Source organism: Dermacentor silvarum, chromosome 9 (assembly GCF_013339745.2).
Source record: "Dermacentor silvarum isolate Dsil-2018 chromosome 9, BIME_Dsil_1.4, whole genome shotgun sequence".
Classification (NCBI taxonomy): domain Eukaryota; kingdom Metazoa; phylum Arthropoda; class Arachnida; order Ixodida; family Ixodidae; genus Dermacentor; species Dermacentor silvarum.
This window is the reverse complement of record NC_051162.1, coordinates 156,464,179-156,488,679: the sequence shown is the minus strand read 5'-3', so window position 1 is coordinate 156,488,679 and position 24,501 is coordinate 156,464,179. Positions and strand designations below refer to the sequence as shown.

The window sequence follows — 24,501 nt, the reverse complement described above, 5'->3', positions numbered from 1 at the left end:
GATGGCAGAAAGTCAGGTGGGGTGATGACATGAGGTAATTTTCAAGCTCCAGTTGGAATCAGCTAGCGCAAGACTATCGCGTTAGTTGACCGTCCTCCAATATCAATAACGTCAGGCAGCCATTATTGCGCACTGCACGTCATACGAGAATGGGCAAAGAGTTGAAGAACTTTCGTGTAGCTCCAAATATTTTTTTTCCAAAAACCATTCCAGAGCGTTTCAGAAAAGTTGTACCAGTGTGCGCTTGCACCGCGAAAGAAAACAACGTGTGAGCGTCGCAAAAGAATCATTTGAGCGCTGGTAAAAAGAAAATGTTGAATGGAAATTATAACCTTATCCCCAACTGTGAAGGTTGCATGCAATCAATCACTTTTTTTTATTTTCTTGTCACAATAACTGCAGCAGACACACAAAGAGTACTCGTCATAAAACTCACGTCATCCAAGACTGTCCGTGGTTGTCGTCGAGACGTAGAATCCTGAGCAAAAAAATGTATATTTAAGAAAGAGCCAGCTTACGGGCTATATCTGTTAGCGGTTTAATGATTTGGAGACAGGGAAGAAGCAAAGGTCTCCATTCACTCTCCTACTTCTAACGGCGTGTTCCCGATGCCAACTGCGATGAACTTCTTCATTTCACTGGCCATCTTAGAAGCTTGTGTTTTTATTCAAGTACTGGCACTGACGATACCTCACTGGGCGGATGAAGCGGCCTATGGCAAGTACCAGGATGCCTGGAAGGTATGCTTACGATACATTTATTTCGAAACCCACTATATTGCTTGACAGTTTGCTATACCCTATAGTGAGGTTAGCAAGCCTTCGAACAAAGCTAAACAGTGTATCGCAAATTATCAGATGTGATACAACGACAAAAGTTTCCGAAGCAACGCAAAAAAAAAAATGGGTAAATGCAAGCCTTGTTTTCGGATTCGCGGCGGAAGCCTACATGACAAACTGTGTTTTCTTGCTTGCAGTCTCTCCTTTTGGTGTTTTTGGCCGTCTAGTCATGCAGCTAGCAGTTTTATCTTTTTCGTTACAACCAGTGAGGTTTTCTTTTTAATAGGCCCTCTTGCACGTGTCTACGGCACTAAGGTCCTTCGGCAGCTTTATTTATTTCCTTTTCTGCAACTTCCGATAGCTTTTCGGCAACCAGTTAGCGTTTTGTAATGTGACTAGCATTCTTTGGGAACTTCACCCATGTCGGTCTGTCCACGTGTAATGTTTTTTCATGCCAACTTGGGTCACAATGTAGTCCATGTCCAATGGGTACCAGGCTGTTGGGCTCAGGGAACCGAGTTCGAAAACCAACCCACGCCAACCGGTGTCACTGGCTACGTGCCGCTCATCACAACATATGAGGCATATCATCACCAACGACACACCCGCCTTAAGATAGATTGTGTTGCGACTCGGTGTAGTGTTCAGGCCGGGGATCTTTCAGGTACAGGGATGAGTACGTCCGGAAGTAGGAACGAGAAAAAAAACGGGCAAGTTTGCACTCGGTCGTGCAGAAGCTTAGGCACAGCGAAAGTGTCAATCCTCAAGTCTTACTGGCTGCTATACTGCTAGGTATTAACTTGGTTTCTGCTAGGTCTTAACTTGGTTTAACTTAGCTACGCATGCAGGGAAGGTATTCTCGAGCGATCATTTTCGCAGGTTCCTTCCCTTTCGCGACATTTCGCCTGACTAGCCCTGGGCGCGTCGGCGCCTGCGAGCGACAGCGTTCCTGGCACGCCACAAGCGCAGGCAGGCTGGCAGGAGCCGTGTCTGTGTTGGGCGAAGCGAGCGCGTACATGCGCTGGCGGTTACTAGGCAACGCGAAGTGACGTCATCGCTACTGCTTCGGCGCATGCGCGGCTAATCAACGCGGGCGGCGTCGGCAGCAGCTCTGCGCGTCGCCTCGTTGGCGCTGCAACAATTTCTTTCTCTCTCTATCTCGCTCTCATTTTCTCTGTCCCTCTCTCAAGTATGCTCTCCTTCCCTCTCCTTAACGTCCCATGTCAAGGCAACATGTTCACGGCACGGAGAGCAGGCGAGGCACACGCCGCTCCGCGAGGTGGTTGCTAGGCAACGTAGTGGCGTCATAGCTCGGCGAGGTTTTGCGACAGCAGACAGACATGAACTTTATTTGGTCCTGAGGAACTACGTGGGGACCCCCTGTGGGACGTCCGTAGTAGTCGCTGGCCGAGTCCACGTAGGGGCAAGAAGACCGTGGTCCTCCGCCCTTTCGCAGGCCCTCTGGACAGCCTGGATTTGAACCGATAGTACGCTACTTTTAAGGGCATTGCACCAGTCCACTTCTTTGTTTAACGGTGCGTTGCGTAACGCAGGGCATTGCCAGAACATGTGAGCCAACATGTGAGAAATGCACACCACAATCTTGACAGTGTGGTTCTATATTTGGGGCGATGCGACTTCGAAAGCCCCTCGAAGGAAAGGACCCCGTTTGGAGCATTCTAAAAGTCGACGATTGAGACCTGTTAAGCTTAGGAAGATTAATATGCAGAAGACAAACATAATGTTCAACAGCCTGGCAAGGAAGCAACAATTCAAGATCGCCAGTCAGCCCCTAGAGTCTGTAAAGGAGTACGTTTATCTATGTCAATTACTCACAGGGGACCCTGATCATGAGAAAGAAATTTACAGAACAATAAAATTGGGTTGGAGTGCATACGGCAGGCATTGCCAAATCCTGACTGGGAGCTTACCACAGTCGTTGAAAAGAAAAGTGTACAATCATTGCATTCTACCGGTGCTAACATATGGGGCAGAAACTTGGAGGTTAACAAAGAAGCTCGAGAACATGTTAAGGACCGCACAAGAGCGATGGAACGAAAAATGTTAGGCCTAACGTTAAGAGACAGGAAGAGAGCGGTGTGGATCAGTGAACAAACGGGGATAACCGATATTCTAGTTGACATTAAGCCGAAGAAATGGAGCTGGGCTAGGCCATGTAATGCGTAGGATGGATAACCGGTGGACCATTAGAGTTTCAGAATGGATACCAAGAGAAGGGAAGCGCAGTCGAGGACGGCAGGAAACTAGGTGGGGTGATGAAGTTAGGAAATTTGCAGGCGCAAGTTGGAATCAGCTAGCGCAAGACAGGGGAAATTGGAGATCACAGGGAGAGGCCTTCATCCTGCAGTGGACATAAATAGGCTGATGGTGATGATGATGAAGCTTAGTATGTGCTAGTGGGAAAACTCCTCCGCTCTAACTGGTAGTGAGAAACTATTTCGTGGGAAGTAGGTGATGGGTCGCTGTGCTTAATTTCGTCCGGCCCCCCAAAAGCTTCCATACCGCCGCGGTGGGTAAGATCTCGAGCACGGTTATGAGCAAGTTCATTGGGGTCAGGTAGAGTGGTCTCCGCGGTAGCTGTCGCCCGACGTGAGCTCTTTTCTTTACGCGTCACAGTCTGTCAGACTCCGTCGTCGTCTGACAGACTGTGTCCGCACGCTGATGAACGGACTGCTTCGTGGAAAACCTCCAAAGAATGGCCTTTTCCAGGATGAGACGTAAGAACTGCTAATCGCATTAACGTCACCAATCACCTCCAAAGGATGGACTCGCTGCCAATTTTTTAAGCTATTCGTAGAACAGCCATTAATTCTTGGACAGCTCATTTGCAATCGGGCTTTAAAGGTGTTGAGAGGCTAGTTGTGCAGTTTTTAAAAACAATTATTCACCTCGTGTTTAAAGCTGGTCCTTTGTCCCTGAAGTTAGCTGACTTTTTTTTCACTCGTCAGTCCAGGCATGGTGTCTAATTATACCGAAATAAGTATTTCTTTATTGATTCTTTATTCAATAATTACCCCGCTTAGTTCGAAGGCGCTGCAACAGCGGGGTTGCAATGTCGAAAAAAACACATCTTCATTGACACAGCACACTTGCTGACTTGATAGTCGATTCCATTCACTAATGGAACGATCAAAAAATGAATTACCCTACATAATAGTTCTGGTGCGATATACTAAAATCTTAGGACAATGATCAGTACGTGCAGAGACATAATGAGGCCTGCGTAAATATTTTCCTTTCGAACGCAGCTTTTACCATGAAATAATTGATAGAGCAGTTTCAGTCACAATTTTCTTCGTCGAGAGGAAAGAATTTCCCATCCTATTTCATTTTTCATAATGGTACAGCTATCAGTCCTCGAGTACCGACTTAGGACAAACCTTGCTGCTCTGTTCTGGATTTTTTTTTCAAGTTTACTACTCAGTGTTTTTTGCCAAGGGTCCCACACGGCACAAGCACATTCGAGCATCGGTCGAATATGTTAGATAAGCAGTTGATTTCAAGCAAGGCGGCGCGTGTCTCAGATTTCTCTGTATAAAGTTTAAGGTCTTGGCGGTCTTAGCAACCACTGTATCAACGTGAGCATTCATGAACACTCGGCTGAGAATGTCACACCTAAGTACTTATACTGTGATTTTTGCTTCACCATGTTATTGCTGATGACATATTCAGAGGTTGACCTTCTTTTTTTACGTGTAAAGGTAACATGAACGCACTTTTTTAGTATTTAAGTTCATTCTCCATCTTGTGCACCATTCAAGAACACATCATAAGTCATTTTGTAACAGGGCAATGTCACCTTCATTTCTAGTTTTCGTATATAAAACATAGTCATAAGCAAACAACCGTATACTAGAACCTATTTCTGAACAAATGTCATTTACATACATTAAAAATAAGATTGGCCCCAAAACTGAGCCCTGTGGGACACCCTATGTGATATCTACGAAACTGGTCTTCTTGCCATTTAATACTGCGCACTGTCGGCGGAACGATCGATAGCTTTCAGTCCAAGCTAGAACTGTATGCTATATATTTAGAGCTGCTGGTTTACCTAAAAGCAAAGGGTGTGAAACAGTATCAAACGCCTTTTGAAAATCCGAGAAAAGGCAATCGATTTGTCCGCCGGTGTCCATATCAGATGCAAGGTCATGATAAAATTCAATCAGTTGTGTTGTGCAAGATAAACCCTTAAGGAATCCATGTTGTTGTGAGGCCAGTAAGTTGTTTGTTAGTAATTGTGTCATTATCTCTTTATATAAAATGTGTTCTAATAATTTACATAGTATGGACGTAAGTGAAATGGGCCTACAGTTATATACATCTTCATTAGACCCACCTTTATGAATGGGGACATGTGAAATTTCCCGTCATCCGGGAGGCCACTGAAGATAAAGACTGAGTATAGATTACGTAGAGATAAGTGGAAATCCGATCAGCACATTACTTTGAAATTCGAGGAGAAATGTCGTCTGGTCCATTTGCCTTGTTATCGTTAATTTTGTTTAATAATGCTCTGACTCCATTCACATTTAATTCTACTGACTTCATAGTCGGAACGGAACTTGTGCATGGTGAAGGACTACATCTGTGTTTTGGCAAATATACTGAACGAAAGTAATTATTCAGACAAGTAGTTTCCTAAGTGTCATCTAATAGCTTCTGATTATTAAAGACAATTTCGGTAATTACCGGTGGATCTGCTCCATAGCATTTCATGTATTGCCGGAATGCCTAGGCATTCGTTTTTATTTCGCTGCCGAGTTTTTCAGTTTAGGGCTCCTTAGCATCCCTTGTATTTTGGTTGTATTCACGGGTTACATCACGCAACCTTTACGATTGCTATTAGTTCTTTGATATTTTAAGTATATCCGCCTTCTATTCCTAACTATTTTAAGATACGTGCAGTCATCCATGGTTTGTTACGCTTTTTTCAGTCTACCATATTTAATGCTGGGAATGTAGGTAGCGGTAAGCTCCTCGAGTTTTTCTTTAAACTTGTCCCACAATTCTTGAATGTCACAGTCATCTGAGGGGCATTCAAAAAGCGGCAAATGATAAAAAAGCTTCCTTGATATGCTGGCATAATCACGTCTTTCATACAGGTACATTGTTCTGGTCTCTTTTTTCTTTTGTCTGCTACTTTTGGTTTTAACACTTGTGACGACAGCCAGGTGGTCACTTATTCCCGGAACATTTACAGAATGCACCATAATTGTTGAGTTGCCGAAAACAAGGTCCAATGTATTAGTACCACGAGTTGGATCGATAACATACTGCGCTAATCCGAACGAATCTATGATATTTTTCATCTCCAAGTTTAAGGTTCCACCTGCTGTGTACTCGCAAGTTCCATCACGTCAGCACGAACGTGTGACAAGAAGAAGCCTCAGAAGCACTTTCGAATAAAGTCTGTAGCATGGTGACAGACTAGTTAGGAGGCCGGTAGAAAGCCCTGACTGCGAATCAAGAACTGCCTGGCAAAGTAATCTTGCACCAGACTGACTCCACATCGTCATAACCTATATTTAGTTCAGAGGAGTCTAAAGAGCGGCGAACTAAAAGAAAGACGCCACCACCCACGCGTGATCTATCTCTTCGATAAGCAACAAAGTCTTCCGGAAACACTTCGCTGCCTATATCAGAAGGATCCAGCCACGATTCAGTCCCAGGCTACATCGGCTTTCACTGAGTAGATCAGAGCAGCAAGGTCATCAACTTCATTAACAACACTTCTACAAGTCACTGTCACTGTAATCAGATCAAGTACCTGAGCCCCCTTTTCTCTAGTTTGGGTCATTTATTTTTCACGACATGAACGACTTGTTATTTTTCTTTATCCCACTTAAACGTCTTATCATTCACAACTAACTTATCAAAGCTTAGCCTGATGCGATTTTTTTTCATCGACTTTATTGGCCGTAGCATCTTCCCAGAACCTTTTCCGAATATCTCTTGTTTCAGGTGCAAAATCTTGGTCGACACTGCATGCAGTTTCTTTGAAGTTTCTAGCATAAGAAAGAACGTTGGATTTTTCTTTGCGGGAGGTAAAATTGGCGATGATCGGCCTTTTCTTCATTTCGTAATAGCGACCTATACAGTGTGCTTTTTTTACCGACTGCAATTCTAAGCCTAAGTTTTCTTTACAAATGTTCTTGAGCAATTGTTCAGACTGTTCGCACGTTTCTGATTCGGTATCATCGACCCCATAAAAGGCTAGGTTATTTCTGCTGTTTCTATTTTCTGAGTCAGCGCTTTTGTCTTGCAGTTGTCTGACATGACATGACAAGAACTTTATTTCAGTCCTGAGGAACTAAGATCTAGGCGAGCCGAAGGCTCCCCCAGATTAAGTCGGTGGCTCCGCCCACGATGGGACCGGGAGACCAAGTCCCGTCGCGATGTCGTGGGCCCTCTGGACAGCCTGGTGTTGGATTTGAAGATTGCTGCTCTTGAGGGATTCCTCCCATTGCTCTTTCGTGATGGGTGGAGAGGCGTTAAGGGCTGGGCACAACCAGAGCATGTGATCAAAAGAGCATGAGTCATGACCACATTTGGAGCACGACTGTGAATGGTCAGGGTCTATCCTGTTAAGGGACCGGGGAGTGGGATACCAACGGGTTTGCAGAAGTCTGAGTGTGCAGTTGTCTAACTGCTTTATTTATCATCCTAATGGTACTCTCTTGCACATTTACTGTATCTTTGAGCGTTGTGATCTGGCCTTCTGTCGCGCGCAGTTTTCTGTTAATTTCTGCCATCATTACTTCATTATTCGCTAGTCTAGTGTCAATGGCTCTAATTCACTCAAGATTGTGGTTTAACCATCTTGTAAGCTTTTGAACAATTCTGTCTCCTGGGTACTCAGTGGACCGGGGTTTAACTCAACATCGCCGAAAAGCAATAATAACAATACTAGGTACAGAGCCCTGTGCGCGAAAAAAACGAAAACGTTAGCTACAAGACACGTTCGGCAATTGTTTTCGGGCAAACAGGCACAGTACTTGTTGGACATGGAGCCGGCAGGGCACACAATAATCTACAAACCACCATTGGATAATTATGACTAAGCCTGCAGCAACAGAAGAGGCGTATAAGCTGCATGTCGGCAAGCGAGCCGGCTCCAAATCCCACACAGCCAACGTGTCGCTCGATTAAATAAGTTTGTTCGGTGTCACATGATTTTCGTCATCCGATGGTGATTTGATGACGGTCCCTGTAGATAGTCTCGTTCTTTAACGGCTTGGCGTTGATAGCGATCGGAGGCATGAATGGCCCATCGGTCGCTGGTGCCATCAATAACGATGCCGTCAATGAAGGTAAGTCCTGAGCGCGCGTGACTGCTGGTCCTCCTCGGCCGACACCGAACTTCGGCGACGCTGCAATGGCGCCAAAAAAATTAAAATTAAATTATGGGGTTTTACGTGCCAAAACCACGATCTGATTATGAGGCACGCCGTAGTGGGGGACTCCGGAATAACTTAGATTGTCTGGGGTTCTTTAACGTGCACCTAAATCTAAGCACATGGGTGTTTCTGCCTTTCGCCCCCATCGAGATGCGGCCGCCGTGGCAGGGATTCGATCCTGCGACCTCGTGCTTAGAAGCCCAACACCATAGCCACTAAACAAACATGGCGGTTCTGCTGTAAATATATGCGCCTGCCTTTGGCTCTCCGATACTCGATTCGACGTTTCATGCTTACAATTCGTATTCGAAAACGTTGATATTTACGCACCTCTAGTGGATATGCATCCCTTCATTTGCACAAGCCTTAAAGTAGATTCCATTCGCATTAATTGCAACACGAAACGAAAACAACTGATCTGAATGCCTGAACCACGTAATTACATGAAAGCGTTAAGTGAAATTGTTCTGCAGCATGTTCGTGCGCACGGAATAGCGTCAAGTGAAAGTTTTGGAGCACTAATTAGGTCGCTGCTACAAACGCAGGTGAAATGGCAAAACGTAACAACGCATACGAGTCGTAACAAGGCATAGGAGGCGTTTGAATTTCTGACCATATTAGCTAGAAAGCAAAGTATGAGAAGTGGAGTAAAGTGATCTCACACATTTCATGAGCATACCGGTTTTCGTAAGTCAACAAGGATATAGCCGTATTCATCGATCTTCAAAGATTGATCTCTCGGACAATGACGCACTTGATCTCGGCGCCCCGACCGTTATGTGTAGGGGTAGGACTGACACGGCAAAAGAAGCAGCGAGGCGCTATTTTCCACGCATGCGGACACACTAATCCCAGACGAAATGCGATAGCCGGCCTGAAAAGATTATCCCCTCTTGTGTGTTTACAACTTCCAGACCATATGAATGTTGTAAATACACGCTGAAAGAGCTGGACGTCTCTCTTTTTTTATGTCTTAGCTGCATAGGGGTGTTCCACGTTTGTTTTCGAGCGGTGACGGCAATGTGTGGCGGTATGGTCGGCATCAAATATCAGCCAGAGGAGAGCCAACAACGTAGTCTGAATCACAGCCCTGAAGCGGCCGTCTGACCGAGCTGTCGGAACCCGCAGCCTGGCACCAGCGGCGGTTCCGCGCCCTTGCAAGATACATGAACATGCCTCTGATGTAACATAGGATGCCCAGCTGCAATATGGCGGAGCGCTTGAAAAGACAAGGATATAGTGAAGCATTTAGAAAGTCCGGGGTAGATTTCGGGCCATGGCAAATCAGACCCTTGGGACTTCCTAGGGGATGTCAGAAACCTCACCGAGTTTGACGTACGATCTGTTCGATTTGCATGCATCTACAAATGTCTTTTTCTTTTGTAGTATCTTTGCATGCGGTGATGCCCCGTCAATGGGCATGCTTGTTGGCGTTTCCTTTCGAATCCGACGAATGTCATTGAATTTTATTGAGGGGTTGTCTATGAATTGCTGATGATTCTACTAGCCATTTATTAAAATCCTGGATATTTATGGGAAATTGATCAAAGACAGCAAGAAATCCGAATACAAAGATCCCACAACGCAGTTACTTGCAGGAAGAACTGATCGGTTAAATGCGACATTACTAAAAAGCATTAACAACAACATAACAAAGGATTATTACAGTCGCGTCTACAACCCCTTTCGCATTTTTGTAAAATGTCTTGCTTTTATTGCGATAGCAATTATATGGACACTTCAACCGGATTTCTGCCGTCGGCGTCGCCGTCGCCGTCGCCGTCGCCGTCGTCGTCGCCGTCGCCGTCGTCGTCGCCGTCGCCGTGAGGTTCCGTATAGATAAAATCTTCACCGCCCGCCGTATGCCCGAGCGCAAGCGTGCTGAGACGCACGCTATCACGGAGAGCGAACGCACTCAATCCCCCACGCGCAAGCAACGAAGCGGGAAGCCAGCGCTGGAGGGAGCGGGGGGGGGGGGGGGGGGGGCACTTCTACTGTGCCAACAACCGCGCTCGTCGCTCGGCCGCACGGTCCCTTATCTCTCCCGCGCGCAAGCAAGGAAGCGGGAAGCCAGCGCCGGAGGAAGCGGGGGGGGGGGGGGGGGGGCGCACTTTTCTTCTGCCAACAACCGCGCTCGTCGCTCGCCGCACCGTCTCTTATCTCCACACGGCTCTGACCTTTATGAGCCGTGCATTCGCGGCTCAGTTCCTGTTGAAGCGATAGACCGCACGTACCTTCGCCCGCAGCGGCGTATGCTTGCTGCCAGCGTTTTGACAGTCGTTGTCTGCAGTCATTCAGTGTGATCTCTTCATGTTTGTTTGTGCGCGCTCACACCACGCTTGTTCATTCAGTTAGTAATAGTCGGGTCACATTTTCCAACGCACGCTACACATGTAATGCTGCCCGGATCGGCAGTGCAGCGCTACAGGTGTGTCCCTTCGCAAGCGCGCTGCCCACGGGGAGCGCTTCTCATCAACACCACCGTTTCACACGCACCTTCTCGTGGTCATCGAGTCTCTCTTCATGTCGGTAAACTTACGCCGCAGCACACCTGCTTACTTAATCAGCTCATGTTTACTACAATTCATATTGTTACCAAAGCCGCTCACCTTACTTCGCATGACATTGCTGTGTTGCTATCGCATTCATTGCTTCGCCCTTAGGGCGAAACTGTGACATTTTTTTCGGACCATTATTTGGACAATTTGTCCTCTGTCGGAAGGGATTGAAAGTGAGATGTCAGGGTGGGGTAAACTAAAGGTGGCAGTCATTGTAATAATGTAGTCTATCTGCTATGCAATGGCTCACGTGTCCTCTGTTCCAGCTCCTAAACCAAAAAGACGATACAAGGTACTTTCTCCTGCAGTCAACGTTTCGCGATAAACCACATTTCTGGGGACGTAACTTCAAGTGTGTCACCGTTCGACAGACTCAGCAGAACCCGCAAGTGAAAGCAGCCGTTTCTATCTTCCAGTATGTGGGCGTTCGCAACGTAACGTGAGTACAGAGAGCTTTCTACTCCTCCTTTCTAATGTGACCCGTAATCTGCAGATGTACGGGACACGTGGCACCGTTTTCAGCCAACCCTGCCATCAGCAACGTTGACGCCGCGGCGAATGGCGGATGCCACGCACGTGCCACCCTGCAGCGTCGATATTTTGACGACCCCTGGTAAAAATACACCGTTTGGCAGGGAACCGAGTGACCTTATGGCGGTCCACAAGTGTAAGAATAACGCAAGTGACTGCATTATTAGCTGCCCTTGTGAAAAAGATTTCCGGTGATTCTGAATGGAAGCGAGAGGGATGTTCTCGTATGGTCAAGTGTTGTCGAACAGCAGGAGCTTGGTGTGGGTGACATCGAATACTTAAAGAATAATAGCGCAAAATAGATGAGACAAAGTAGCAGGGTACTGATAATAATAATAATACCAGAGTAGCGCGTGGGTGACTGACATTTTGCTCATGTGGCATGTCAGCCCGCCAACGTGTCGTTTCGCACATACATGCATGGGCGAAGAAATGCTGCTTAAACGATTATGTGAAGTATGGGTCGTGTACAAAGACCAGAGCGGGCTGCTGCGAGAATTAGTTTTAAAGAGCGCGGAAGGAAACCGTCAGCATTGCTTGAACGGCACTGGCTTGAGTGTTACAAGCTATTTTTGAGCGAGATTGGTGGATTGTTCAGATAACTGCGCGGGACATAAATGTTTCGTTGCAGAAAAATTACCTCTCGGGGTTCTCGCAGACACTGGGCTCCTTTAAGAATTTTGAGGGGAAAAAATGTCCCTGAAATCAAATGCTGTGCCTGTATTTCATCGTGTCAAAGGGTCAGGTGTGTCCTTTTTGTATGTAAATAGGAAGGAGTAGACCAACACGACAATATAATAGAAACAGGCATGTGCTACGGCTAAGTACCGCGTACATAGATTGGGAAACCGCGCTTGTGGTGTGGCCAAAGAATGATGGAATCCCCAGGCTTTGTGGGGACTACAAGGTTAAAATAAATTTGGTCTTAAAAACAAATCATTAATCACCGACTGTCCACGCCAGATGACATGTATCAAGCCAATTACAGGCGACAAAGTGTTCCGGGTTCTTGACCTGTCTGCTGCGTATCAGCCGGTACCGCTGAATCCCGAGTCTCCACCATTCTTTTACTGTAAGCACCAGCACGGGGTTTTGTCCGTTTCAGTGCCTTCCTTATGGTGTGGCATGTGCACCCGAAATATTTAATTCTATGATTGACGAGCCACTGCTTTGAAACACCCGGGACTTACTTTAGTCACACAATGAATGCCGAAGAGATTTATTCCATGAAAGCGAAGGTAAAGGCAATTTTTGAGGCTGCTGAACCCAGCGTCCCAAATTGAAAGCATACTTCGGTATGCTAAATTTTGGCTGTAAGTGCCTGAGGAAAGACGTAAGTGTCGCCGAGCCGCCATATTGGCTTTTGAAGAAGGATAAGACATTGTCGTGTACGAAGGGATGCCGCGATGCTGAAATTATTGGGTTTTACGTGCCAAAACCACGATCTGATTATGAGGCACGCAGTAGTGGGGTACTCCAGAAAATTTCGACCACCTGGGGTTCTTTAACTTGCACCTAAATCTAAGTACACGGGTGTTTTCGCATTTCGCAATGCCGCGATACTTTCGCAGATGCAAAAAAGCTAATGGCTAACAGCAAGGCCGTCACGTGCTATGACGTTGACTAGCCGATAGGAATGCTTTGTGAGAGGTCGTCCGATGGCGTATAGGAGCCATCATATCTCATGAAACTTCTGAGGGAGAAGAAAGGCCTATTTCATTTGCTTCGCGAACCCTCACAGCAACGAAAAAGAAATACGCGCAGTGCGAACGTGAAGCATTAGCCTTGATATTTTGACTTCAAATTTTACAGCCAAGCTGTATACCTCTACCAGCCAAGGAAATTTTCGTGTCGTTGGCGTAAGCAAAAAACGCCCGGCAAACAAATCAATTGAAAGAGAAAATGAGAGCGAGAGAGAGTGCGCGCATCGCGCGCGATGCTTGGGAGAGAGAAAGAGAAAATGTGAACGAGAGAGAGAAACAAATAGTAGCAGTACCAACGAGGCAACGCGCAGAGGTGCTGCCGATGCCAACCGCGCTTCTCCGTTTCCCCGCATTAGCGCCGAAGCTCGCGGTGTCCCCAACTGCAGCAGGCGCCTCAGGCGGAGGCTCGGCCAAGCTCCCACCTGCTGCGCGCTACCGCGCATGCGCCGTGACGTCATTGCGGCGTTTCGTCTGCTGCGCGCCGCCCGTACGCTGTGCACAGCTTTCGCCCATATTCCCCTACGTATGCTCGGACTGCAAGTGCTTCGTGAGGCGTTCCGCGATGCCAGGGACCACGAGGCAATGCTTATACACTTCGTATAGCCATGACCAGCTAGCAACCGATCAGGCCCGCTGTGTCTTTAGCCTTGCGCCACTAGTGCAAGCATATCTCCTTTGAAATCAGGCATACAGCATACATCTCAGCACTCGTTTTCAAAAGAAAAACCACAAAACAACCATCAAAACCACATGTTGGATGATAAGGCGCCTGTGAACAATGGGAACACCCTCCGACGCGTTTCGGTAAAGATTAGGGCCGGTATTTTGTAGCGATGACTTTAAAGTGATAATGCCTTTTCGCGCTTATCGCGCTTTGTCAGTGGTCAGAGCGACGGTCCGCTCGCGTTATCAACGGGATCAGCCGGCCGTGAGCGGTGGATGATAAGACTATTCTAACATAAGTCATAAGGCATCGCTACAAAATCGCGGCCCAGGTTTGCAGCTGCTTCGAAAGGGGTTGACGTCATTCAAAACCCTTGTGTGAAGTGCAAACCGTATAATCTTTGCTAATGACATCTGCGAATAATGCGAAGCACGTTCCTCCTCCCGCGTGTGTTTCAGGTATAGATTACGGTTGCGTAAGCTACTCCAAGTGGAAAAGTACCCAACCGCATAGAAATCACGCAGTGACGTCACCACGGTCTAACAACTGATTCAGTTCATTCCAGGCTACCATGGGTAGACCACGGAAAGTAAAGACGCCAGACGAACAGCGTGTATATAATGTCGTTGTGAACTGATAAAGGGTGTGGTTAAGTACATTTGACTTGTCTCTGGTTTCACTCTTTGTAGAGCCACGTGTGTGAATTCAAGTGACGTCACAATCGGTAACCGTTAATTGCGGGTGTCGTTCACAGCTTCGCTGTCCAACCACCTTCACAGCGTGGATTGGAGCCACGTTTTTTTTTTTCACTATTATTTTTATGGTCGTGATTTCACAACACACGCTAATCGCCAGCTACTGCTCGGCATTCTGTGTGAAGAACCACGCACGCCAGCGCGAGCCGCAGTTGCATTCAACGCTGAGAAATGACTTTGGTAGCATGCAGGTATCGTCTGAGCCGTAAGAGAAAGAAATGTAGCTCACGCATTGTCCAGATTGCCTCAAGTAGCACCGGCAGAAAACCCGGTGGAATGCCGGTTAGTATTTCAATATCTTCTACTTAGAGCCGACAAAGTGGCCAAAGCGTCCAGACAAATTCTGACATTAGGTCGTGAAGCAGATTGCGCTCTCAGCGGTTGGCCTACTTACTTTTCAAATAACTCGAGGCATATTACTTGCGCCGAGGTGAATTGTCACTGGAACAGGGCTGCGTGACGTCAGGAGTTCGGAATGATATTCCTGAAATGTTGAGGCATCGCGTGCTTGATCTGTTACACAGTGGGACTAGTCGCATGAAAATGCTTGGCCGCAGTTTTGCACGGTGGCTTGGAATCAACTTAGCAATATAATAGTGCGCGAAAAGGTACCAAATATGCCAAGCAGGGCAACACCCCACCCAGCCTGTTCCACTTCGTCCATAGATTTATCCTGCTACATGTTCGTCACGCCTGCATGTAGATCTTGTTCAAAAAAACTTGAGCAGCTTGCACTAGTGGTTCAAGGCTGGAGTAAACAGCGGAGCTGGTGATCTACCTAGCTTTTCTTCCAGGTTTTACTAGGCTTGGCTAAGCTTTGCTAGGAAATGCTAAGTGCTGCTAGGCATGGTATTCCGAAAAGGCTCGCCGCCGACGCCAAGATTCTCGCTTGGCCGCGCGACGCGCTTCAAGATGAGCGACTTCTTCTTCGGGTGTCCGGATCTTCCTTGGTCGCCCCATGTCAGGGCTACAATACTCGCCACAGAGTCAACGAGTGCTCTGCCGCCGTCGCGGCGGCTCCGAGCTTTATCTCCCCGGTGACGTCACGGACAAGCTGCGCCTCCACACTTGCCGGGGCGTGGCTGGTCGAAACCTGCCGAGCCGACGCCAGAGGCGCCTGCTACAGTCACGGACACCACGCGCGTTCGGCGCGAACGTGGGGACACGGGGAAACACGGGCGGCGTCGGCAGCAGCTCTGCGCGTTGCCTCCTTGGTGCTGCTACAATTTATTTCTCTCCCTCCCTCGCTCTCATTTTCTTTTTCCCTCTCCCGACCATTGCGCGCGCCGAGCGCATACTCTACTTCCCTCTCCTTAACGTCTCATGTCAAGGCAACATGTGCACGGCACGGAGATGAGGCGATGCACACGCTGCTCCGCGAGGTAGCTGCTAGGCAACCCAGCTGACTCATCACTCAGCGATGTTCTGCGGCTCGCGGCACAACTTACGGCCGGCTTAAACAGCTCCGCTGTTAAAAGTGCAAACGTGTGTCTTGTACTTAACGCATTTTCTAAGTGGTTTGAGGTACGTACAATGTTCTCCACTTCAACTCCTGAGACAATGGAAACGCTTCGAAATAATTTTGCCGCTTACGGCTTCCTGAAAACATTGGCCGCAATTTCCTACAGCCGAGTTAGCAGATTTCATGACCACCAACGCAGTGAAACGCATCTGCCGTCCTCGTTATCATGCTGCTTCGAAATTAAATTAAATTATGGGGTTTTACGTGCCAAAACCACTATCTGATTATGAGGCACGCCGTATTGGGGGACTCCGGAAATTTGGACCACCTGGGGTTCTTTAACGTGTACCTAAATCTAAGTACACGGGTGTTTTCGCATTTCGCCCCCATATACTGCTTCGAACGGCGGGGTCAAACGAACCGTGCAGACTGTAACACGTGCTGAGATAAAGCAACTGCTAGAAAGGGAATCATCAGGTACGCGCTATTGACTTCACGAATGTCTCCATAGCTTTCTAACGACATACTGCAACACAGTTGCATAACTGGAAAGACACCATCTGAGTTTTTTCTCAAGATCTAATCGCGCACATAACGTGCATAGGTAAAACCATACTTTCGGAGTGCGATGCACACCAAACACTTTGAACTGAAAGAACAGCGAGATATGCGCCGCTGGAGCAATCGCTCGTTTGATGTTGGCGGTCATGTGTTTGTGAAAAAAATTCAGAGCCCTGCCACTACTGTGAAGATAGAAGCCAGCGAAGCTGTGACTATGGTGGGTCTGCTATAGTGAATATTGCTATAGTGAATATATATATTATCATCATTGACTGATAATGTATAAATTCACTATATCATTGAGCGTATTCGGCACGTTCGTCAAAGAGCAAGGACACCAGCGTCTTGTTTTCGCCTGGTGCGATGGCCAAGTAGTGCGTTTGCTGCACCAAGTCCGCCTCATCATCATGGACTAGCGTGTGAGCCACAGCGTTCATAGCCGCGGCACACTGCACGGCATCGTCAGGATTCTGGAAGGCTAAACGAGCGTCTGTCCCATAGCGAGTCCAAAGAGCAACTGCTGATAACAGCGCTAGCACGATCCCTACGTCACGGACAAAGGGGCACAACGATTCGCGACAATTCGCGACGATTCGGGCACAACAAAGCATTGCGACACTTGGGAAAGAGGCATCGGGGCTGGTGAGAGGTATAACAATGGGCCATCCATCATCCGTTTTGACACCTGTGCTAAAGCACAGCAGGCCGGAAACTGCCACTCACATAGAACCAAACCACCGCGTATATGGATCCCAAAATTGTTGATTTACTTCCGGTCTAGCTATCTACTTCCATTGCAGGACGCGATCTCCTGGAACCTAGCCTATAACAGCTTCGCTGTAAAAAAATGTCGCAGTTTCGCCCGATAGGCGAAGCATCAATTGCGATCGCAAATTAGTAGAGATAGCAATTAGTAGAGAGGTACGCACGACAGCCCGCGCCCACGCAATGTACAAGTGCGCAGTTGGCAGAGTAAAAGCTGCCCCCCTCTCTCCCGCGCTGCCTTCCCGCTTTCCTCCTTTTGCGTGGGAGATTGAGTCGCCAGTTCCCGGTTGCAAGATACGCATTTGGTGCCGCAGCACAGCGTCGCCCCCCCCTCCCTTTCCTCCCTCCCATACCCCCACGGCTTTCGCGCGACGTAAGAAGTGGCTTTTGCTCTCCGCCGTGCGTTCGCTCTCCGTGAAAGCACGCGTCCCCCGCGCGCTTTCACTCGCACATACGGCGCGCGGCGACGCCCTTGGACTTTACACGGAACCTCAAGGCGGCGACGACGGCGACGACGGCGACGCCGACGGCAGAAATCCGCTTGAAGTCTCCATATAAATAGCTATCGCAATAAAATGCGTGTTGAAGGTGTTCTGCGCGAAGTAGTGAGTGCTGTGACGTAGGTTATTAAAGTCCGCGATGAACTCTTGTTCACGCAAGCCGACCATATGCGCCCATGTCATGCTGAGCCGACAACAAATCGTGGACACTTGTTGAGTCCCGGAAAGCTTTTAACGCAGCGCTGCAACATCGCAGAAGAGATCACGTCGTCGGCTGCAGCAAACAGAATAAGGAATCTATCTGTTACGATAAAATTAATTATCTGCTGGCAAATAAGGAATCCATCTGTTAGAGGGTAGTAAATGTAGTAACATAAAAGTGCATGTAACTATTCAGGTATTCCCGACTGTATGACTATGACGCCACACCCGGCTATAAAATATATACGCCTTGCGAATAAAACTGTGTATTGATTTTGGCCGCTCAGTCATACCACCTTCCAAAAGAGCGCTAAGAACAGGGCATAATTATAATGAAGAAAAACATTACTGTTCATCAGTCTTTACGAATACTAAATGTGCAGCATTAATTGAGCACAATATTTCTGTCAGACACTGGTGAAAGCAAAGGAAAGGTATTTTGGAGTATGTTTGTGTCATTTTTTCACACCGCTGCATTCCAGATTCACAGTTTCAAATGAAGTGAAAGCTGTTACCCAATACGGTTACACAAAGCCGAATGCACTTGAATACCACTTGACGGGTACGTAGAAGAAACGATCTATATCAACGTCACTTCTTGTTATGATGGCACTTATGCCAGACTTCGTCTAGTCCGTTTTTCTCATTCCCATATGTTTGTACCACATAGGCGTCTCATAAGAGAAAAGCTATGTCGGAAAACTTGATGAAATTGGCTTCTCTTTACAGTATATGGCTCTTACTTAAAGAGAGACTTTTATATCGCTACTGATTACTTTTGAATTATTGCATAAAGACACGTGGACTCATTTTAATGCCTAAATCGACCTATCAGGTCTTTTGTTCTCTCTCTCGATAGAGTAGAAAAGATTCAGTACACTGGCCTTATTACCACCTATAGGTATTCCCTTTAGAGTGGACAGTCCAAAACATAATTATTTTAAGATTCTAAGAATCGTAAATATTCCCAGTGAATATTCGAATTCTGAATAAAAAAAAGTGAACCCTTCCAGTTCGAACCAAAGCGGTCTATTCAAAATGAAAAGAAGAATAGTCGATTCTTGTTGTCATCGAATATTTTTTTGTTAAAAATGTGCGATTAATAAATTGTAGCTTATCTGGGTGGGGCAATAGCAATTTTTCAGCTCCGGCTGTATACTGGCTGCTTCAAAACGTTATAGTTACCACAAAGCAGTCGCACAAGCTCCGACACAGCAGCACCCTATCTTATATATTATCATCTCTTTTAAGTGTGGGTTTGAGTGAACATGTATAGCTTTTTTTTTCGTGTGCGCACAAGACAGGGGAAGCATGTTCGCATATATTACATTTTAGTCATTTTAACCCTGGATGGTAGAAAATGAAAAAAAAGAACTTTCAATAAAGACGGGTCTTTTTTCTGCTTGTAAATTGTTCTGATTACATAAAGCGAGACCATGCGAACAATTACTGTTACAAAAGTAAATTTTACTGGGAAAAAAGTTTGCACCGTAACAAAGGTGGGCTTCACTGCACGCAAGTGACTGTGTGCTCCCAGCATAACATGCAAACAATTTTACTGGTCACATAAAGCAAGGTCACGCAAACAACTTCTGTCAGGAAGGTAGTAGGGAACAAAATTTTAACTCTGTTACAAAGGTGGGCTTCACTGCACACAAGTGTGCGTATGCTCCCAACTGCACTCTTCAACAGCTACTTGCGCCAATTTTTGTTAGCGTCACTTTCGCGCAGGAGCTCATATTGTCTTCAGGCCTGCACGAAAAGCATAACAAAAATCGCTGGACGAACTGATGGCGTCCTTTGTCTTGTCTTTATTAGTATTGCGATAGCAATTATATGGACACTTCAAGCGAATTTCTGCCGTCGCCGTCGCCCTGAGGTTCCGTATAAAGCCCAAGGGCGATAAGATCGTCGCTGCGCGCCAAATGCTGTATGTGCGAGTGATAGCGCGCGAGGGACGCGCGATTTCACGGAGAGCGAAGGCACGGCAGAGAGCAAACGCGACGTCTTCCGTCGTGCGAAAGGATGTGGAGGGATGTGAGGGAAGGTGACGTTTAGCTGCGGTACCAAATGCGTATCTTGCGACCGGGCGCAAGGGGAACTGGCGACTCAATCCCCCACGCGAAAGGAGGAAAGCGGGAAGGCAGCGCGGGAGGGAGGGGGTGCGGCTTCTACTCTGCCAACAACTGCGTAGTTGTACTCTGCACGGCTGCGAGCTCTCGCGCGCACCGTATCTTGAAAGCGATCTCCACATGGCTCTTACCTTTGTATGCGCTGTGCTTTTGCCGCTCAGTTTCCGTTGAATGGATAGGCCACACGAACCTTCGCTCGCTGCTACAACCACGCTTGCTCACGCCAGCGTTTGGACAGTGGTTGCCTGCGATCATCGAGTGTGATCTATTCATGTTCGCTTGTGCGCGCGACACCATGCTTGTTAATTCAGTTAGTAAGCGAATGTTTCCAAGTTTATGCAGCCGATAAAACTACTATCCTTACTCCGTATAGCTCTCTATCGATTTGTTATCGCAATTGATGCTTTTTTGCGAGTTTGCGCTTGACGAGCTGAGATGGTCTCTCGTCTTTAAATGGTTAATGCGTTCTTTTACAAAAAAAATATAGTTGATCCCTCTTCCATAGGAATCGGTAAAACACGAAAGTGAAATGTGTCTTCACAGAAGCTGTTGCATGTTTGCTTCGGGAACTCACGGGCCGCTGCAGCGATTTGCGGGCCGGCGACCATGTTGCTGGTTTTCTTAGCGCGTGGCGTCCTGTTGGCGAGCGCCGTCCTGCGGGCGAGGGGCTTCGGCGAAAATGCGAGCATTTTGGTCCGGCTCCGTAGTGGCTACGGCAGCCAGTCGAGCTGCGACGCGCCCACCTGCAGGAATGTCAGTGGCGGTGTTCGCACCGTGCGCCGCGAACGCACTTTGCTTCACGCTGGCGTGTCTCGCGCCGAAGCAAAGCGACATTCGCCCGGCGACGTCGTTGCCTTTCTGCGCCTTTTAGCACAGCAGTTGTCTTAGGGGGGTACCATCGCAAGTGAAACAGTAGGCGATGCACTGCTGATGCACGTTGAAGGCGCAATCCGCAGGCGGCGAGGCGCCACAGGCTAATCGGACGCTAACTGCCTACATGAGGCCACACAAGTACATGGATTTGTTTGATCTTCATGCTTGTGGAGTTGCTTATTGCATTTTATATGCCAGTATTGCCGATAATTTCAGAGCAATCTATACTTTTCGAAGTGCAGAAGACGCTGCGAACACGCACAATCGCTACTAATTACAACGTTTCAGCTTGTTGAGGCGGCCGAATCGAAGCCCGCCAAGCGCCTCAATGCACTGACTTGTCCGCGATACATTGATGAGGGCGTTTTATGTCAGCTGTCGGTGTATGCGTCCGTGGCGTAATGGTTTAAATATCGGGCTTCTCTGCTAGAGTTCCTGTGTTTCGAATCCTGCCATCGGACGATTTTTACAGCGACGCTGTTGTAGGCTAGGTTCCAGGAGATCGCGGCCGGCAACTGAAGTAGATAGATTAATCATTTCAGACGCGTCGCGTCACCTTGTGGCGTCGTATGAAAACGTGGGGATGGCGGCGTTTTCAAACTTCGGTATCGGAAAAATCTTGTGCACCACACCGCGCTTTTAGCAGGAACTTATGTTTGGTTCTTCATTACGTGACGTAGTTCACCCATGTGGGCACGTGAGCGCGTCAGCGCTAGTACGCGCGCTGCGATTGGAGCATCCGTCTTGGGAAAAAAACGTCATAGTCTCTCCTATATCGTGTCACGGCCGGGCTCGACTGGCGCGCGCGCGCTCGCTTCTTAAGAAGCGAGCGCGCGCGCCAGTCGAGCCCGGCCGTGATCGTGTGTAGGTTCTTTGTGCGTTAGCGCACATCGCTCCGGAGCGTCGCGCCCCCTTGAGGCGCCGGCTGAAAATTGCATCGCTCCAAAGCTAAATGTTAAAAAAAAACCTCCGGGGTTTCGCGGAGAAAAGGGAATGGGCGCGGCGGCGGCGGAAGGAGACCACCGACGATGAGCGGGCCGTGGACGCCAAGCGTAAGCGTGCTGCCCACCAGGACCGCGAGGCGGAAAGAAATGCGAACCGTCCATGTGGCCCCGATCCCGCGAACTTGGAACGTTTCACCGGAGAAACGGTCAATCACCACATACACAGCTTCGCCGGTCGTCCACCTTCACAATGGCACTGAATTTTTTATAATGTTATTGTATGATTATTTATTGTATAATTGTTGTATGAAACTCTATGCACGATGCTCTTTATTCTATGGCTACACCGCGGTGGTGTCTGCTGCGCTGTGGCTACAGGCGCGCTCCCTGTCGACGCTCGTTAATGTCACGATGCAGTACGCCGCTTCACCGCTCCTAGATGGCGGCGCCAGAGCCGATCACATCCGTTGCCGTAAATCAGTCGTGAAACCCGGCATAAAACTCTTTCGTGTTAAAAAATTCGCAGTTTCGCCCGAAAGGCGAAGCATCGATTGCGATATCAAATTAGCAGAGACATATGAAGTAAGGATAGTAGTTTTATCGGCCGTATAGACGTGGAAACATTCTCTTACTCACGGAATTAACAAGCATGGGGTCAGCGCGCACAAACATAAGACATCACATTCGATAACCGCGGACACTAGCTGTTAAAACGCTGGCGTGAGCAAGCGCGGTGGCAGCAGCGAGCGAAGTGACCTTCGTGCTGTCTATTGCTTCAACGGAAACTGAGCGGCGAGAACACAGCGCTCACAAAGGTATGAGCCGTCTGCAGATCCATTTCAAGATACGGCGCACGCGACCGCGCAAAGTACGCGGTTGCTGGCGGAGAAGAAGCCGCGCCCCCTTCCTCTTGCGCCGCCTCTCTCCCTGTGCGCGCGAGATTGAGCCGTGATCGATAGCGCCCCTTGCGCCCAGTCGCGAAAGACGCAGTTGGTGCCGCAGCACAACGCCACCCCCTTCCTCCCTCCCATCCCCGCACGGCCTTCCGCGAGACGGAAGACTTCGCGTTTGCTCTCCGCTTTCCTCCCTCGCGAGCGCCAGATTGAGCCGCGATATTCGGCTCCCCTCGAGCGCTTTCACTCGCACATGCAGCATACGGCGCGCGGCGATCAATTTATCGCCGTTAGACTTTATACGGAACCTCAAGGTTCCGTATACGTCGTGGTGGTTTCGCCACCACGACGACGGCGATGGCAGAAATGCGCCTGGAGTGTCCATGTAATTGTTATCGCAATAATATGGTTTTCCTTTCGTCAGGTATTATCTCGACAGCAATCAGACAAATTGCGATAAGGCCTCATTTACAAGCACCCCTAAAGAGGCTCATTTGCCACTTGCTCTTGCAATCTGCTCCGAACCTGTAGCAGGCGTAAAACAAGTTTCGGCATTCTGTCGCACGCTTGAATCGCGCTTTTTTTTTTCAATTGAATAAATGAATATGTAGCTATTCACTTAAACATCTAAATACTATTCACTTAAACGTCTAAATTGACCTTTTCTTAAGCATTCTATTTAACTCCTTTAAAAATTTTCCTTGTAGGCACACCCGAAATCGCAAATTATCTTCGAAGGATTTTAGACTCAGAAGAGCAGTAGTAGGCCACTGTAATTCCGATATTGTTGATGTCGCTTGACAAAGGGGAAGATTAATTTATTTATTTAAAATTTATTTATTTATTTATTTATTTATTTATTTATTTATTTATTTATTTATTTATTTATTTATTTATTTAGTGATTGGTTGGTTGGTTTATTGATTGATTGTCGCATTATTACTACAGTAATATGCCTATTTATTATAACATGCAGTTCCGGTAGTAAATTATTTCCCGCCTATTATTGCTGTCTATTTTTACTATTCACAGGTAACAGGATACTTATTGAACTTGTCATGTTCTCCAATGGTGGTACCTGCAATCTCCTGAGCGTTCCGTACCAGGGTACAAAATTGGGTGCGTAAGCTTACTCACTGCGCCGTGGCAACCTCTAACATGAGCTAGTGAGTTTCCTCAGTGGGAAATACAGAAACCTTCTTTCAACTTGACTCTATGTTCAAAGGCCAGCTTTGTGTCCAAGGTGCTAGAATTTCTAGAACACATACATTTCACGTGCTATGGGAACGCGGAAATGCTGCCTCTTCACCTCTGATGGGCCGGCGCACCAACTTGAGGACGTTCTGGGACGATCCCTTTCGGCAATACTATCGCCTCGGCTATCAAGCGCACGCTGATTGGCTGGTTGAGCAAAATTGGATGAGCTGATTGGCTTGTTGAGCACTACGTCACGCGAAGGCGATGGTATCGCCGAAAGTGATCGTCCGATAATTACGCCCCCTGTTTTCTGCATACAGATTCCACTTCGTGCACTCCATATGCCAGCACTTTCTTGACACACGTTTCGTAGAAAAATCGTGCATTGACACAATTAAGCTTCTTCCGAGGCCTGCCTTACAGTGCTATATTTAAAATACAACTTAATATCATCAAAATCAGTACGCCCCTTCCTACCCTCTCATTCTCTATTTGTTTTGGTGAAGACCCCACCCATTATGTTGCCCTTGGCCCACCCCTCAGTCCATCACGACTGAGGTTA

The 24,501-nt window shown here is 47.6% G+C and overlaps 1 protein-coding gene across 1 annotated transcript in view; it reads left to right on the top strand.

Moving 5' to 3' along the window:
- Positions 1–607: 607 nt before the first annotated feature.
- The window catches only part of LOC119465064 (female-specific histamine-binding protein 2-like), a 27,092-nt gene continuing 3,198 nt past the window's right edge, over positions 608–24,501 (top strand). The window contains exons 1-4 of the mRNA XM_049655891.1: positions 608–740; positions 11,025–11,197; positions 18,383–18,462; positions 23,775–23,861. Coding sequence (XP_049511848.1) covers positions 609–740; positions 11,025–11,197; positions 18,383–18,462; positions 23,775–23,861 — 472 coding nt within the window. The 5' untranslated portion in view covers position 608. The remainder of the gene's footprint in view (positions 741–11,024; positions 11,198–18,382; positions 18,463–23,774; positions 23,862–24,501) is intronic.